We start from the raw sequence: 18,945 nt of genomic DNA on the forward strand, positions 1-18,945 counted from the left end.
TTCGCACAAGATAATTACAAGTAAAGTCAATGTAAAGACACAAGCTCTTGTCATGAGGTGAATGCTCCACTTAAAGCTGCTGTGAGGAACTTTTAGCTTGTATCGATTCTGGCGCCCCCTTGTGGAAAAAGTGATACCTCTTATCTCTTGTCCTGTACATGCAAAATTAGTGTCTTCAGACAATAACCTCATCCTGTTTTTTAACATTTAGATTTATCGCACAATGTGATTATTTGCAATGAAAACAGCCAAAAAAGGGTGTTTCTAAAGCAAGATGTCAATCATCTGTTCTGACACCTACCCCCTCAGAGCAGTTTCAGGCATTAAAATGACAACAGAGAAGGTATCAGTGTTGTTGTAGATGGTCTTGTTTGCTTTTGAGGGTCATAAAGAGGCATCAGTACCAGTTTCAGTCTGTTTCTCAGCAAGTTAAAAACTCCTCATAGTGCCTTTAAGCGAGTCATTAGGGCCTCTACGTCCAATCAGCATGCAGATCCTCCAGTGATGTATAATTCAAAGAAAGTACAGGTGGAGGTTCGTTCATCTGGATAATAGCACTTTGGTAATGATAACTTTTGGTACTTGCAGACAAATGGAGCAACATATTTGCACAAATTAAGTGAGAAAATGATTTTATGAACGTTTGGTGTGAACACCACATAATATATTTTTCATGTTCGTGTCTATGCAATGCCTTTCAATGTCCCAAAGCTTTACTTTGAGCTCAGCTTCTTTATTTTCTGCCCTCAGTGTTTGAGAGGTATAAGAGCTACAGTCCATACGACATGAAGGAGAGCATCAGGAAGGAGGTGAAGGGAGATCTGGAGAAGTCTTTCCTCACTCTGGGTAAGAAATGTCTTATTAATGACATCAAATGGAAATGTCTTGTATGGAAACATGACCTGATTTATTGATCATCTGTTTTCACAGTTGAGTGTTTTCAGAACAGGCAGCTGTACTTCGCCAACAGACTCAGTGAAGCCATGAAGGTACGTTTTCACAGCTCTGTCCATCAGTAGGAAACAGATATGATAGATCTTCCTGTTTTGGTTCATGATACCAATACGATAACATTACACCTCACTCTAACGCCTGTTTGTAACCCTCCATCTTGTTTTTTCTGCAGGGTAAAGGAGCGAAGGAGAAGGTGGTGACCAGGATCATGGTTTCTCGATGTGAAATCGACCTGATGAAGATCAGATCAGAGTTCAAGAGGCAGCACAAAAGGTCACTGTACCAGACCATCACTGTGAGTACCAGCCTGAGTGTTTGTTTTATTTGTACTCTGAACAAACACAAACTTAAATCTGGAGTCATATTTAAAAACAATACAGGAGTGGTGTTTTAATTCAACTCCCTTTGTGTCTGTGTTGTTCAGGAGCACACCAAAGGAGACTACCAGAACGCTCTGCTGAGTCTATGCGGAGGAGACGACTGAGACCTCCTCTCTCTCTGGACTCAGTTTCCCAGAAGCCCCTTTGGTTTCAAACATCAGTGGATACTGCAGATCTTCCTGCAGTGTTAGAGTGTCTTTGCTTTGCAACATGAGACAGAAAGTGTCCCCTCCATCTCTCTGAGCAGCTTCAAAATAAAACATCACATACATCATGTTTCTGTGTGTGGTTTGTTTTAATGAACGACCAGCAGGGGGCGGCAGAGTCTCACTGAGAGTCTTGTCAGCTGATTCGTTGGCATGATGCTTCTAATGTCTGTTCTCCTTTCCTTCTGCATTCTGTCACATTTCTGGAGATGAAGACGTGAATTCACCGACTCTGAACTGAATGAAGAGCTCGGCTCGAGTCCTCTCAGTCATGAAGCTGATTCCACTGATCCTCCGCTTGTTTTCGAGCGGTTCCCGAGGATCTACAGACATTTATTTTTCTGACTCATTGTTATGTTCCCTGAGGAAGATGAAGGGAGGAGGGCAGCAACAATTCAATAAAGCCATGGGAAAAAGGAGGGAACAAAGTATACTCAGATGATTGATTTATTTATAAACTCAGACAAACTTTAGTTTCATACAACAGAAAATAATCTTCATTCACAAACAAAGAGAGAGGCCCGTCCAAATATTAGTCCAGTGACTATTGATGAAATGATAAAACAAAGAAACACTTGACGGCTGAAAACAAACCCTCCTGAGAAGAACTGGAGACAGACGTTTGCAAGATGCAAGTTTCACCCTCACATCTTCCACTTGTCACTCTAATAAATTTTTAATCCCAGCTCATCACGTAGCCACTGTTTAGAAACCATTGCATATTTATGATCTGTTTCAGACTCCGCCTCCGTGACTGTTTTAAGGTTTGTTTTTGCTCTTAATAAAGATGACGAGGAGCTCGTCATTGATTTTAAGAAGACCCCCACTCTCTTTTCCCCTGTTTTTATTGATGATGTGGAAGTGGACATTGTGAACAAGCACAAATATCTTGGCACTTTTATTGACGACAAACTGACATTCGAGCATCAGGTCGACGCCGTCTGTAAAAAAGCCCACCAAAGAATGTACTTTTATCAGAAGCTCAGGGGTTTTAATGTGGACACGACTTTTATGAAGATGTTTTATTCCTGTTTTATTGAATCGCTTTTAACCTTTTCAATAGTGTCTTGGTACGGGTCAACAAATCTAAAAAACAAAAAATAGACTGCAGGCCATAGTTAAGATATGCAGCAGGGTTGCGGGCACACCCCTGCCTGACATGTCAAGCCTCCACCTAGCCAGGACCCTCATCAAGGCCTGGTCCATCGTGGCTGACCCGTACCATCCTCTTTGTCTTGAATTTCACCGGCTTCCCTCAGGCCGAAGATTTGCGATGCCGAATAGCAGGACGAATAGGAAGAGGAACTATTTTGTACCGACAGCAGCTAGTCTGCTTAATAATGCAGCATAACTGTTGTTTCCAGTTGTTACTGTTGTTGTTGTTACCGTTTTGAATGTTTTGATGTTGGTGTTGTACTGTTTTGTTTGTGTCACCGCTGACTGAAAGACAAATTTCCCCCCGGGGATAATAAAGAAACCTTGAACCTTGATTCAGGGGGTGCTAGTGGCCTAGCGGTCTAAGCGCCCCACATACAGAGGCTACAGTCCTCGTCGCAGGGGTCGCCGGTTCGATTCCCGGCCTGTTCCTGCATGTCTTCCACTGCTATCTACTCCCCATGTTTCCTGTCTCTCTTCAGCTGTCCTATCAAATAAAGGCAAATAAATAAATAAAGATTCAGTGAAGTCTGAAGAGCTGCAGGGTCCAATCAGTGAGTGATATTTGATATGGGGATGTGTCTGTCAGTCAAAACACTTCCACGAATCTTGCTCTCGTGCATCCTCTCTTATCGCTCCTCCAATTCTCCTCCTCTCTCCTTGATCCTCTATCCTCCAAGCAGCGTTAAGAGCTTTGGAACGCCACTTAGCACGGTAGGTCCGTAACTTATTCCAGTTCATCTGAGGACAGAGGAGACTGTGGTTAAGAGCTTTGGGATCCATCCATACTCAGACTCTGGTTATCAAGTGGAAAACAGGTGAGCTCAATCAGTGGCTGCACGGAGAACACAGGACAGAGAGGGACGAACACTAAACAACAACGGGTCTCAAGTCTCTGACGTCCCTATTTTTGGGCTTCAGGGCTGAAAAGTTTGGGAACATAAATTCATTTGAAAGTTCTAGTATTGTGTAATGGGTTGAAATATCCACGGAGAGCGCTGTGAAGTCCACATCAGAGCACTCACAAACTTCACATTTTGGAGTAAAGCTCAGGAGTCACAACTTTACCCAAAACACTAAACCCACAACCTGTTTCCTCCACATTCTCCTCCTGTGTGTTTTATTTTTCACGCCTCATACTTTTTTATTGTCCTTGTTCTTTTATGTTTGAAATGAGAGGCATCCTTGACTCCCTCTGACCTGACTCGGGGTTTTAATGCATGTTTCTCTTGATGTTTATGTGCCCGAGCAGTCCTCCTCACACTGAGCTCTCCGACCACCCAGAGCACCCCCAGAGCAAATCTGCAAACTGTGACCCAAAGTGTCTCCAGATTGGATTTTCCTCAGGTGGTTGTAATATTGATAAAAGAGGAGACAGAGACGTGTTTTGAAGGCTTCATCCCGTTTTCAGTTAAAGCCTGGGCAGATTTCAAAAAGTGCTGGCATGGAATGAAAGCCGGGGAGCGGCCCACACGTTGGGATGGACAAAATGCTTATTCAGAGCAGAGTGAAAGACTCACAACAGAGCTGTGCTGGCTCTTTTCTCAAACACAAAACATACAGTGAGGTCATTTAACATTCTTGCTCTCCTCTGGCTCGACTGAAAAAGTGTCCATAAGTGTGTTTGTTAGAAAAGAAGGAAAGAAAACCCACGTGTGTAATTCAGTTTAAAGCTTAAATGCTAACCCATTCTGTAGGGGCGTATTTATCTAATATCTACAAGATATAAACTTTATATTCAGTTTATTTAAAACCTACTTGTAGGTTGACTTACTCTTCTCCATGTTAGACAATGCAAAGTGTCTTTTGCTGTCCTGTGTGACCAAAGGCATGAACTCTAACTCCAGACATTGATGTTGCAAAAGATGATTTTCTCCCTCCAGTCACAGGGGGCAACAATGAGCTTATTCTTTAAGAGTGGGACAATCTTGCGCACTTGTACAAGCCTCAGAAACAAAATTGCCCGTCTTCCCCAAGTGGAGAGAAGTCTGGAAACTCTCAGTTCACACTCTGGGGCAGTTCTCTGACACTTAATGCAACCTAATTGTGAACAAAACAGTAGACTTCTAAGGTAGTCCAGTCAGGTATTATGTTGCGTTCACAACAAACACGAATAAAATCAGTCGCACAAGTGAATTACATGTGAAGGCAATGGAAAGATGCGCGTGGACACAAGTTCTTGTTGGGCAGCACCAATGACAACAAAGTACAGTCATGGCCAAAAGTTTTGAGAATGACACAACTTTTAATTTTCACAAAGTCTGCTGTTTCAGTTTTTATAATGTCAATTTGCATATACTCCAGAATGTTATGAGGAGTGATCAGCTCAACTACAATTCATTGCAAAGTCCCTCTTTGCCTTGAAAATGAACTTTATCACCAAAAACACATTTCCACTGCATTTCAGCCCTACCACAAAAGGACCAGCTAACATCATTTCAATGACACACAGGTGTCACACACATTAACACAGGTGTGGGTGTTGATGAGGACAAGGCTGGCGATCAATCTGTCATGATTGAGTGACTGGACGCTTTAAAAGGAAGATGGTGCATGACACCATTGTTCCTCATCTGTTAGCCATGGTTACCTGCAAGGAAACACGTGCAGCCATCATTGCATTGCACAAAAAGGGCCTAACAGGGAAGTTTATAGCAGCGAGTAAGATTGCACCTCAGTCAACCGTCTATCGAATTATCAAGAACTTCAAGGAGAGAGGTTCAATTGTTGCCAAACAGGCTCCAGGGCGCCCAAGAAAGTCCAGCAAGCGTCAGGACCGTCTCCTGAAGGTGTTACAGCTGCGGGATCGGGCCACCACCAGTGCAGAGCTTGCTCAGGAATGGCAGCAGGCAGGTGTGAGTGCATCTGCACGCACAGTGAGGCGAAGACTTTTGGAGGAAGGCCTGGTGTCAAGGAGGGCAGCAAAGAAGCCACTTCTCTCCAGTAAAAACATCAGGGACAGACTGATATTCTGCAGAAGGTACAGGGACTGGACTGCTGAGGACTGGGGTAAAGTCATTTTCTCTGATGAATCCCCTTTCCGATTGTTTGGGGCATCTGGAGGAAGGCTTGTTCGGAGAAGACGAGGTGAGAGCTACCATCAGTCCTGTCTCTTGCTAACTGTGAAGCATCCTGAGACCATTCATGTGTGGGGTTGCTTTTCGGTCAAGGGAGTGGGCTCTCTCACAATCTTGCCTAAAAACACAGCCATGAATAAAGAATGGTACCAGAACGTCCTCCCAGAGCAACTTCTCCCAACCATCCAAGGGCAGTTTGGTGATGAAGAATGCCTTTTCCAGCATGATGGAGCACCTTGCCATAAAGCAAAAGTCATAACAAAATGGCTCGGGGAACAAAACATTAAGATTTTGGGCCCTTGGCCAGGAAACTCCCCAGATCTTAATCCCATTGAGAACTTGTGGTCAATCCTCAAGAGGCGGGTGGACAATCAAAAACCCACAAATTCTGACAAACTCCAAGCATTGATTATGCAAGAATGGACTGCCATCAGTCAGGATTTGGTCCAGAAGTTGATTGACAGCATGCCAGGGAGAATTGCAGAGGTCTTGAAAAAGAAGGGTCAACACTGCAAATATTGACTTATTGCATGAATTCTGTGTAATTCTCAATAAAAGCTTTTGATACTTATGAAATGCTTCTAATTGTATTTCATTATACCATAGAAACATCTGACAAAAACACCTAAAAACCCTGAAGCAGCAGACTTTGTGAAAATGTAATATTTGTGTCATTCTCAAAACTTTTGGCCATGACTGTAGGCTGCACGAAATCGTGACACGCTCAACGCTCGACTCGCTTCATTCACTTATGTGCAGGAGTCGAAAAAGTTATCTTCAGCAAATCGCTCCCGCCCCGAAAGTCTCTTTACATATTCTTGTATATGCTGGTTTGGTTGTCTTTCTGTGAAGGACAAGAAGTGTCTGAATGGCATCATCAGATTGTGCTCCAAAATCACTTGAGTCCAGCTTAAGGACCTCTGCTCCCTTTTGACGATGCGGGTGGTCCAGAAAACAAACAGAATTTGAGCTCAACCTGATCACATACTTGGCAGTGAATCTGCAATCATGCCCTCAGGTCAGTGGTAATATGTGCCCCTATGCAAATTATTTGACCCCTTCTACCATAAGGCTGCTAAATGCTAAAAAGGCAGAATAAACCGAGGATCGCTCCGCATCCCGCTCTGCTTTACGGTAACTGGTTGTGGTTGTTGTCGATGTCACGACGTGTTATTTATTTCCTTTACTGTATATCTTGTACTATGGACGGGTTGACTGTAAAACTGAATTGCCCTTCTGGGACTAATAAAGTACACTGAATCAGCACGGAGATCCTCCGGTGACTGAAAGGACAGCAGAGGTTCATTCATCCGGACAAATCAACTCTACCTGTTTATAAGGGATCAGGACTAAACACGAGCTCCCTGTGAGGAAAGAGAGTGAGGAGGTCGGATTATCTGGGAAGTTGTGAAAACCTTTGTCTTGTCTCTTGATTCCAGCTATAGCAAGTTATCTCGGCCAATGTGGTCAACAATATGAGATTGAGTTGTTCCCTTGCTTGCCATCTTCGATGATGGCCTTCAAGGACAAGAAGATGATGATGTATGATGAGTATGATCCTCCATTTGTCAAGTTTTTACAGTCAAAAACTATCAGGAAAAGTTATTTTGCCCCATTCAACAACAACAACCTCTCTCTGCTTCTTCTTCTTCTTCTTTAAGCTTGTGAATATCTTATCTGTTTCATGGCGCCCCCTAGTGACTGTTTTAAGGTCTGTCTTTTTGCTGTTATTAAACTCTGGTGATGTGATGTCCCAGAGAAGACAGTGAGTGATATTTGATACGTGAGTGTGTCCATCCGTGAAAAAGTCTTCTGTGAAGGCATCTCTCATGCATCCTCTGCTCCTCCAATTTCCCTCCTCTCTCCTCGATCCTCTATCCTTAGAGCAGCATTAAGAGCGTTGGAACTGCACTTAGCATGGTGATCTGTAAGTACTTCTGGTTCTAAATATTAATACTCAAGACAAAACAGTAAGTGAGGTAGTGCAGGATGCAAATGTTGATATATATATATATATATATAAACTATTGAATTGAAATAAATAGGCAGTAATAAATAGTTATTAAAACACAGAAGACACAGTGGTGGTCATTGTCCAGTATAAAGTCACATGTAACAGAGTCAAGATTGTCCAGGGTCCATCCCAGTTTGTTGGGACAGGGGCTGGGAAGGGGGGGGGGGGCAGTCTGAGGTGGAGGTGAATGTGAAGGGGAGCTCACAGCATGGGGGAAAAAGCTGTTGTGAGACCTTGTTGTTTTGATCCATGTACTGTGAAGCCTCCTGCCTGATGGTAGGAGGGCAAACAGTCTGTGTGAGGGGTGGGATGAATCCTTCAGGATGGCATAGGCTCTGCGTTCACATTGGGACCTGTAGATGTCCTGGATGGAGGGGAGAGAGACACCTATGATCCTATAATACTTCTGTGTAACGAGTCTGTCTGTTCTAGAAACATGGCGGTGCAAGTTGGCCTCCGTTGAAGGGGACCCGCTCCTCGACTTCCAGCCCCAAAGTTGTGAAAAGATGAGTTTCGTGGGAACATCTCCGCACCATGACCACCATGAACTCCTCAGTTTTCACTCCGTGTTCTTGTGATCAGTATTTTTAGCTCTCTGGGACTCAGATGGCGGCACAGTCACACCTCTGTAGTCGTGTGTTTTCTTTGGGAGTGACTGAAATAGTTTAATCCCACACAACAGGAGCGGGATCAAAGCCGAACACGCTCAAATAAACTTCTTTCCCAGAATAGGAGGAGGAGCAGCAGCATCTGATCCGTGCTCGGACTTATGAATGGAGGCTTTGGATGTGGTCTGTTCTGGTTTTGGTTTCTGTTTACATGCTTATGTGGTATACTTAGTCAACAAGTTGGAGCCACATATCTGCTCAGTGGGGACATCTGCCAGCAATAAGGGAAGCAGGAACGACTTTGTTTACCGCCTTCAGGGATTTCAATTTGGTAAATGTTAGGCTCTCTTAACACACACACACACACACACACACACACACACACACAGAGATAGGAGCAGTGTAACAGCTGTGTTTGGTGGCTTATAGATGTTTGTATTGAGATGTTGAAATGTGTTTCTAAGACTACCGTTCCCCCTGATGTAAACACAACTCTTCATCTGCGTCCGTACGGCCTCAGCCTCGTGTGTTTGTGTATGTGGTTTATGGTGCTCGCAGTAACATCCAGCGTTCAGGACGGGGGGCCTCCGGAGCTTTACTGGACTTCACATGTGAAGGAGAGACAGAGAGGTAACGTCAGCGTGGACGGAGGCAGCAGATGTTTCCTGTTCAGACACCTTGTTTAAAGTTCCTCTGACAGCTTACAGGTCTGTGTGAAGTTTAAGACCACAGTATAGGACACCTTATATTTCAACATGTTGGAGGTGTGTGGACGACTTTCACAACACTTGTATTTTTAGCATTTTGTGTTCTTTGCAAGGATGTTCATGCAAACTATAAACACAATATCCCACCTGATTCCAACGATGGAGTTTTTTCCACGGTATCACATTGGAGGCTTCCTTCTCTGTGACTTTTGTGTGTGTAAGCAGTCAGTATTAAAGGCCCAAACATCAACTGGGATCAGCCATGCCTCAAACAAACAATCAAACACAATGAACACAATCTTCTCGCTGGATTCATCCATGGAAAGAACGTCATGGCAGAGGCTGCACACTTAACCAGAAAAGAGGAATCATTGAAACTCTAATACACAATATTCAATCCGGTCCATATGTCACAGGTTCGATAGGATTCAAGTGTTGAAGTCCTCTACCTGCTGACATTTAGTCATCCTCACAGTGCCACCTCCAGGTGAGAGTTAAGGTGCTTATCGCCCGCAGGAACTTTCCCCAGAAGAGTACTTACACTTGTTGAGGTGCATTTCTACCAAGAGAACCACTTTCCCCTGAACTAAAAGGTTCCTGTGCTCCCATTGTTGTCTGTGTTTCGACCGCGGGGCCGAAGCCCCGGGTAGATGTGCAAATCAGGCCAGTGACGGATGGAGGAAAAAAAAGTAAATGCACTACACCACCAGACCAGTAGAGGGCAGTAAAACAAAGAGGAATGCCATTCATCACAGATGACACCATAGAAGCAGACGGACAGGCAGGTATCATTATGAGTAACACAACAGTTAGCTTGTTAGCATGAAGAGACTCAGCTGGCGCTGTTTTAGATGGTGCTATATTTCATCACAGATGGATTCACTGAATCAACACGTGAGAGGAGATTAGCGCGAGTAGCAAAGACAAACACGGCTTTAAAATCCTTTGACACTACACCACCAGACCAGTAGAGGGCAGTAAAACAAAGACGAATGCCATTAACAGATGGAAAAAAACAATGAATGGTTTTTGGAAATATTTGAAAAAAAATATTTGAAAAAAAATTTTTGAAAAAAAATATTTGAAAAAAAATATTTGAAAAAAAATATTTGAAAAAAAATTTTGAAAAAAAAATTTTTTTTAAGTTTTTTTGAAATTGTTTTTTGAAAAAAAAAATTGATTTTTTTTTTTGAAATTTTTTTTTTTTTTTCTTTTCTTGAAAAACATTTATTGAAAAAATAAAATTTTGATTAAAAAAAAGAAATTTGAAAAAAAAAATTGCCTGTTGGAAAAAAATTATTTTCCTCAAATTTGAAATTGTGCTCTAAAACCAGTAAAACATGAAAAAAGTGAAAATTTGCGCCTGCAGTTAAAAACATGTAAAAAGCAATGAATGAATGAATCAACACGTGAGAGGAGATAAGCGCGAGTAGCAAAGACGTTTCAACACGGCTTTAAAATCCTAGTGAACTCAAAAAGCCGTGGCAGAGATCGGCCGGTGTTTTGGTTGAAACAGCGACCCTGTTAACTGGAGACTCTCAGCCGGATGCATCCCTCATAAACGTCTTTAGACCATCATTAAATATCTGATGAGGATATTGAATCTTAAAACTCCCTCTGTGTTTCAACAGCTGTTGTAAACTCCACAAACACTGACACGTTCAGCTGAAGGTCTCCAGTTTACAGGGTCACTTTTAAAACCGTAACACCGGGAGGAGAGACACATTCACGGTGGGCTGAGAGAAGACTACAGTTACAAGCTGCTAAATCAAGAGAATCACAGCTTCTTCTTTTAAAAAGTACACACACATACAAAAAAGATAGAACAAAGGGAAAAAAAGGCCCTGCTCAGGGGTAGTACTTTCCACAGGTCCAGAAACTTTGGGGGCGGGGCCTATAATGCTGAACGCTTCTGATTGATAGAGTACCCGTAGTGTTTTTATTTCCCCCTCTGTCCACAATAACATCACATATGTGATTCACTTGGTTTAATAACTACTGAACATCGGTCTTCTCTGAGCCTGATAGTGTAAATGCGTCTCTGTCAGCTCCCGGTGTTCCAGTCTGAAGAGTGACCCTGTAAACTGGAGACCTTCAGCTGAACATGTCAGTGTTTGTGGAGTTTACAACAGCTGTTGAAACACAGAAGGAGTCCTTGGGAATGCATCCTAGATTAGTTTTTATTCTCCAAATATCCTCATCAGATATTTAATGATCGTCTAAAGACGTTTGTGAGGGATGCATCCGGCTAAGAGTCTCCAGTTAACAGGGTCGCTCTTTAAACTGGAACACCGGTAGATCTCTGACATGGCTTTTAGGATCACTCTTCTTACTTTGAGTTGAGCGTTTCAGGCGTTTTTAAATCACTTTGCTACTAGCATTTGTCTCCTTCCAAGTATCAATATAACTATGTATCAAAACAGCACAAGAGGAATCTCCTTCATGCTAACAGGCTAACTGTTGTGTTGCACAGCTTTCATACAGGATAAAGGAAAAGAGGATTTGTTTCTGTGGTTAATGAATATATGCTTGGTTAGTTGTTGCTTGTTTTTAGGTTTGAAAGGTGCAGGGGCTTCACAATATTTTCTTTAAATTAGTGTTTCAACTCGTTATCAGATTCTCTCTTCATCTAAAGAGACCCTTTGATTCCCTCAGTCTGTTTGAATCTTGGAGCAGATGCTGACATTAACCAAGAAGAAAAAAACGCTGGAGCATCCTTGGCAGAAGCTGCACTCTGCAGGTAGTATTTTACTCTTTGCATGTTTGCACAGCAGGCTAATAATCTGTGTCTCTAACACGACAACATGCAGGTCCGGGCAACACAGACAGGAGATTAAAACCTGGAAGTGTATCATCAAGCATCAGGAGAAAAAACACTGAAGGTCTGGAGCAGCATGTTTGTGAATTCAGTCGATGCACATTTATTTGGATTTCTGTGCCAAAGATTGAACGGATGAAGGGATCCTGTCTCTCTCTGACATGTTGTTCTACAGAAAAGGTCACGAGGTAAACAAAGACGGAGGTAGATGCATATGACACCAAATGGCACCGTCCCAGCATGCATCATGGGTGGTATTTGAAGAGCAGGTAATGTGTATGTACCCACTTGATGTTTTTTTTTATTATGAAGGCTGAAAGTGTTCATTAGAGCCTGCAGGCACTTCCTACTCTCTTCTTAAGCTGTCCTCTGTTACCTTGAAAACACACGAGCGTATAAATTGATGAGATGTTGTGAAATGTTTTGGATGTGGCGCTGATGAAGTGAGCAGGCTCTCTGTGGAGTGGTTTGATGTATGGGGTTCATAAAATAACAGAGGTGGAACAAAGAGAACAACAAGTTTGATTTACAGCTGGCAGGTAGGTATGAGGGAGAGAATTACACACTCTGTGACACTCGGGTCAGAAATACTAAAGAGCCAAGCTGCTTCTGAAGACCTGAGCGTGCACCCGAGCTTGTCCTTCAAAATATGAATCAGTCGTGCAGAAATGTGTTGTCCAAACTCATAATAATACGAGCTTTCATTGCATGCAACCACCGTGGTGATTTTACAAACCGCTTTCCCATGGGAGAAAATAACACACGTTAAAAAGGCCACTTAAAACCCTCCTGTAAATACCAGCCTCTGCGTTTACTGCTCCGTTTGAATACTGTAAAGCAGACCCAACATCTGCAACATCTGTTTACGCACAGAAAGCAAACAGTCACATGTGGAGCTGAAACTGGCTGCATGAATAAATCAGCAAACTGTGCAGAAAGATGCACGCAGCAAGTTATGTTCCTTGGAGGTGTTTTTGCATGTTTATGGAGCAGATAATGAAAACTTGATGTTATCACTGAACACTGTCAAAGAGAGAGTTTTTCATGGAGTCTAAATGATGTGAAACCATAAACTCAACACAACAAAGTAAAAGTCTCCTGGTTGAAATGGAAAGTGAAGGTTTATGGGTAAAATGGATCGACTGAATTTGGAGAAGAAGACACAACAAGCTGAAATTTGTGTGTGTGCTGCGTAACTGCTGTGTCCGGTCCATCTCCGATCCGTCACAGCACCGGATCTAATAGGTTTCTATTCTAGTCAATGTGTTAACTTCCACTGGATCCACTCTGTTGCGTTCTGGTCTCTGATCCGGCAGGTCCGAGTCCTGCGGATCAGATACGCAAGACTTCTATTTGTGCCGGATGCCGGAGCATGACGCATCAATCTCAGAGCAGATGGAGCGGGACAGGAAGTCAGGTTTCACCAAAACCAAATGAAAACATCCGGTTAATTTTCAGAATAAAACACTCTGTGTTATCACCAGATCGTATTTCACTTAACTACAACAACAAACCAAAGTCATGATGGGCGGAGTGTTACGCCCAGCTCGTTGAAGAGCATAACAAGGAAGGGAGGTCCACACAGCGACAGCTTCTAAATGAGTAAATCATTTATTGAAAGTAATTAACAAAGGAAAACTAATGATGAAGTCAGCTATCAGTAGTGTGGTGAGGGTGTTGGCTGCTGTGAGACTGTGTGCTAACTAAAGCTATGTGTGAAAGGTAACCAAGGCTAAACTCAACATAATCACAAAATGAAACAAAAGAGGGTGCCAGGCAGGCACCAGCCTTCAGGAGGGAGAGAGAGAGAGAGAGAGCCATCTTTGATTCCTCCAGCTTTTAAAGGCTCCAAGCAGGTGAAGCCAATCCCTAAACGAGATGGGAGGGGCAGGCACCCCAGGAGGACCTGGAAGGAGAAAGCAGAGGCAGGAAAACACACTGACCAAGGCCATGTTGATAGCGCAAAGACCCCCACTAATAGGGTCTTTGCGCTATCAACATGGTGCTCTAGAAAACATGTCAGCAATCACATTTTCACGGCCCTTAATGTGCTTCACCTCAAGCGCATAGGGCTGAAGAAACAGCACCCAACGCATCAGCCTGTGGTTTGCATTGTGCATACTAGCCAGGAAAGTTAGCAGATTATGATCTGTGTATATCGTCACTGGCACTGACGGTCCCACATACACTTCAAAAAACCTCAGGGCCCAAATCAAGGCCAGTGTCTCCTTCTCAATAACAGAATAATTCAAGAAGATGAAGAAACAGACCGGATGTTCCACTCCCCCTACCCCTTCCTGCAGGAGGACAGCCCCAGCTCCAGGCCTGGAGTCAACAGGTCAGAGGTTTTCAGAGGACCAGAAAGACAACATGGATGAGGAGAGGAGGAGGAGGAGGAGGATCCTTGATTGGGCCATTAGGTGTTGCTGCTCTCTGTGGTTAGTGAAGGTAGTTTGAACTGACCAGCTTTCTTCATTCATTCTCTCTCTCTCTCTCTCTCTCTCTCTCTCTTCATCTCCCTCTATCCCTCTCTCCAACACGGTCTCAGCAGATGTGTGTCTAACATGAGTCTGGTCCTGCTGGAGGTTTCTGCCTGTTAAAGGAAGTTTGTCCTTGCCACTGTAACTTGCTAAATGCTGCAAAGTGCTCTGCTCATGGTGGATTAAGATGAGATCAGACTGAGTCCTGTCTGTAAGATGGGACTGGATCTGATCCGGTCTTGATGTTGGGTCTTTGTTAATAATAGAACATAGAGGACGGTCTAGACCTGCTCTGTTTGGAAAGAGTCTGAGGATAACGTTTGTTGGGATTGACGTTTTATAAATACAGATTCTGACACATCATTTAATCCGTCCTGACATCTGACATCTGTTCCCCGTGTAGTGAGCTGACGAGCACATGTTGGATTGTTGCATAATTTAGTTCTGGACTGAATACACTGATGATGTTTGTAATTCCTTCGTTGCTGTAGAGACACAGTGAATGTTTGTAATTGCCACAATACGACGCCAAGTCCTGAAAGTCCAATTAAGTCTGGAAATACTAGACATGAGGAGGTCAGGTGTCTAACAGAGAAGAAGGTTAACTTACGTGAGATCATCCAGAGATCAGAACCAGGCTTTGTTTAACCCTCTGTTGTCGTAGCTTTCCCATCATGTCTTCTCAAAGGTTTGTTTTTCTGTTGAAACTCTAATAAAAACTCTGTTCTGCATTTGAACATTTTTCTTTCGTCTGCATCAGAAGAAGTGACGACGAGTCTCCTTCAGGAAACACGAAGTGAAGGATGCCATGGATTGTTCTCTCCTCTTGTGGTTAGGACTTCACTGAGCTCTGTGTCTCAGTGAAGTACATAAAGATGCCTGTAGGACTTCACTGAGCTCTGTGTCTCAGTGAAGTACATAAAGATGCCTGTAGGACTTCACTGAGCTCTGTGTCTCAGTGAAGTGTGTAGAGATGCCTGTAGGACTTCACTGAGCTCTGTGTCTCAGTGAAGTGTGTAGAGATGTCTGTAGGACTTCACTGAGCTCTGTGTCTCAGTGAAGTGTGTAGAGATGTCTGTAGGACTTCACTGAGCTCTGTGTCTCAGTGAAGTACATAAAGATGCCTGTAGGACTTCACTGAGCTCTGTGTCTCAGTGAAGTACATAAAGATGCCTGTAGGACTTTATGACGATGTGGCTTTCTAGTTAAATTTAAGCTCAGACAACTTGTCTTACATGAGTTTGTGGCTCAGAGGTATGTATGGTATGGTGCTCTCTGTTTATCTGGGGATCATACAGTATGTTATCTGATCTGATCTTTTCTTATTGTATTGTATCTAGGGATGGGTACCTTTCACATTTGAACCGATACGGTACCGATACCCGGTACCTGGGAATCGGTACTGGTACTCAACAGTACCAATTTTCGGTACTTTTGTGTTTTTATGTAGTAATAAATGTTAATTTTAAAAAAAGAATCTCAAATTAGTTTAATTTAACATTTTTATTTAAAGGCCCTGTGAGGAGTTTTGAACTGGCTGAGAAACAGACTGAAAATGATACTGATGCCTCTTTATGACCTTAGATAGCAAACAAGACCATCAGCAACAAAACTGACACCTTCTCTGTTGTCATTTCTAATGCCTGAAACCTCCCTGAGGGGGTAGGTGTCAGACCAGATGATGGACATCCTGCTTCAGAAACAGCCTTTATTCGACTGTTTTCATGGAAAATAATCACATTGCCTGATAAAGTTGACTGTTAAAAGACAACAGGATGAGGTTTTTGTTGAAAACACTACTTTTGCATGTTTAGGGCAAGAGATAAGAGGTATCACTTTGTCCACAAGGGGGCGCCAGAACCAATACAAAACAAAAGTTCCCCACAGCAGCTTTAATTAAACATGAAATTAACAGAAACAGGATTATATAGGTGATTAGATATATTAGCTGACACGTGCTCGTGGCGTCTAATTGCTCTTTCAGGAGTTTATCAATGAACACACGTGAACGCCTGCAGACGGGAAACAGTCAGTTCTCCGTCTCTTTATAATAACAGGACACACAGCTTACTTGTTTGGCATTCACGCACACAGGAACAGTTATAAACAGGGCAGGTAGTCGGAGTGAGAGGGTCAGTCTCAACCATAGACTGTAGAAAGTAAACTTAATCCTCCTGCAGCTCTGCCTCGGGGTGAATGCGTGTGCCCGTCAGCTGCAGGCTCCGTTTGGTGCAGGCTCTGCAGATGCAGAGAGCAGAGAGCAGAGACGTCCACCCGGTCAGTCTCTGACTTTATTACAGGGTTAAAGTATGGAACTTGCCTCCTCTTCCACTCCCTCACAGTCACAGGGATGCGTTCAGGTACCGAAACATGGTACCGTTGGATTTTACGTGAGTCGGTACTCATTAGTACCGATGGAATTCGGTCGGTACCTATAAAAGTACCGAATTCGGTACCCATCCCTAATTGTATCGTACAGTATGTTCTCTTATATCGTATCGTAACTCATATTGTATCGTACATAATCTTATCTTATCGCATGTTATTGATCTCATCATGTTACCTTATCGTATCGTATATTCATCATATCGTGTGTTATCGTATGTTAATGTATATTATTATATCATATCCTGTGTTATTTAATCGTATCTTATCGTGCTGTATGTTATCTAATCTTATCCTATTGTAGCGTATCCTGTCGTATTGTTTCGTATTTTTTCGTGTCCATGAAATTGTGTCCTATCGAATCTGATCGTATGTTATCTTATGATGTAGTATGTCACCTTATTGTAGCGCCCTCAGTCTTTCTCAAGGATAACAACAATGCTAGTGACACAACATTCACTCTCTGCTCTGAAAGCTGGATAATTGATCTGCTGATCCGCTCAAAAGAGAGAAACGTTAAGTTGAACAGTGACCGTTTTATTGCCTTAGAACAGTCAATGGGCAATATTAGCACAAGATACAAAAATAAAATATCAACATAAAATACAAAAATAAACCCCCTTTAAAATAACAAAGAAAGTGAAAGTTCAAATCAAAATGTCCTTTCTTTGGGTGAAAGTGAAAGTTCAGTTGAAGTGAAACAGTTCCTATTACTGCCCGGGTAGATTTTGTAGTGTTTAGTGTCTTATCTGAATCTTAGTGACTGAAGTGAAGTGGCAGAACACACGGCTGGCCACACCGCGTGTTTGGTCCGTCCACAGGCAACTTTTATGGTACTGGCTCGCCACTGAACCCTCCAAGGTTCAGATTCAGAAGGATCAACTCTGACTCCACTGAGGGAAAAAAACAATCGGAGCTCGTGATGAGAGGCTTGCTGGTATCTTATCCAATGAATTGTATGTAATCCTTTGGTATCTTATTATATTGTATCATATCTAATTCTATTAATTCATATCATACTAGCTGTAGTGTTTTATTCCTTGCAGTACTGTATCACATTTATGCCTTACTGGACTGTATCGTATTATATCAAATCAAAATGCCTCATCTTGTATTGTATCCCATTGTATCACATCATTTCATATCTTACTGTATGTTGTCATATTGCATTGTATGGTACAGTAAAGTACGGTTTGGTATTGAATATTTTCATACTGTGTAAAACTGAACTGTTTCGTATTATAGTGTATCATATCCAAACCTTTTGTGTCATGCTTGTGTGGTATGGGACTGTATCCACATAAATCGTATCGTATCGTATCTTGCCGAATTGCAATTTATGTCATGGTCAAATATAGTTTTGTGAGGCATGTTATTTTTCTTATGTCATATTGTGTCATGTATGTGTTTCGGCATAGTATTGTAACATATAATATTGTAATGTATCCCATTGTATCATATGAAATGTTAAGGTGTGGTACTGATGGTCTTCCATGATATTGTACCATGGGCTGTATAAATAATGGACGTAGTATCCGTGACGTCACCCATCTGTTTCTGAAGCGCTGTTTCGAGGCCAGTTGGCGGCGGCAGCTATATTGCTGCTGTGGAGCCAGTGTGACGTAAAGAGGCGGAGTTTGAGCCTCCTAGCCAACAGCTGCAGTGTTCCTGCAGTCAGCTGTGCCTCTCATTGGAAGATTAGTAATCTCAATATCTTTGAAATTGCCACGTTATAAAAAAATATCACCCCCGTACAGTGAGAGCTGATCAAGAAATGAGCTATCCAGACTACACTCGTCTTTTGTACCAGGCTGTAAACATGTTTATTAATGCTGTAAAGATCGGCTTTTTCCCATTCATGTGTATGTGACTTCCAGAGCCAGCCTCAAACGGATCCTCAATGAACTGCAGTTTTTAACACTTCTGCATTGGACTCATATTATTAAACTGAAGGTTCACTAGCAAGGACCACGCCACACAAGGATATAAGTTGAACATTTAATGAATTAGTTGTGCGTGGTGTCCCCAGCAGAAGGAGACTCAGGATGGGGGTTCCGTCTCAGCGTTATCCTGCCGGAGCTGATCTTGACCCAGGTTGTACCTGGAAGTAGACAGGGCATAGAAGGAGCGAGCACGAGTTGAGTAGGAGAGGACAAGGAAA

The 18,945-nt window shown here is 42.7% G+C and overlaps 1 protein-coding gene across 1 annotated transcript in view; it reads left to right on the top strand.

The window, feature by feature from the left end:
* LOC117810084 (annexin A2-A-like) overlaps window positions 1–1,610 on the top strand; it is a 15,666-nt gene extending 14,056 nt beyond the window's left edge. The window contains exons 10-13 of the mRNA XM_034679687.1: window positions 751–846; window positions 931–989; window positions 1,127–1,249; window positions 1,379–1,610. Of these exons, the coding sequence (XP_034535578.1) occupies window positions 751–846; window positions 931–989; window positions 1,127–1,249; window positions 1,379–1,438 (338 nt within the window). The 3' untranslated portion in view covers window positions 1,439–1,610. The remainder of the gene's footprint in view (window positions 1–750; window positions 847–930; window positions 990–1,126; window positions 1,250–1,378) is intronic.
* The last annotated feature ends 17,335 nt before the right edge of the window (window positions 1,611–18,945 follow it).

The sequence above is a fragment of the Notolabrus celidotus genome, chromosome 3 (assembly GCF_009762535.1).
Source record: "Notolabrus celidotus isolate fNotCel1 chromosome 3, fNotCel1.pri, whole genome shotgun sequence".
Lineage (NCBI taxonomy): Eukaryota > Metazoa > Chordata > Actinopteri > Labriformes > Labridae > Notolabrus > Notolabrus celidotus.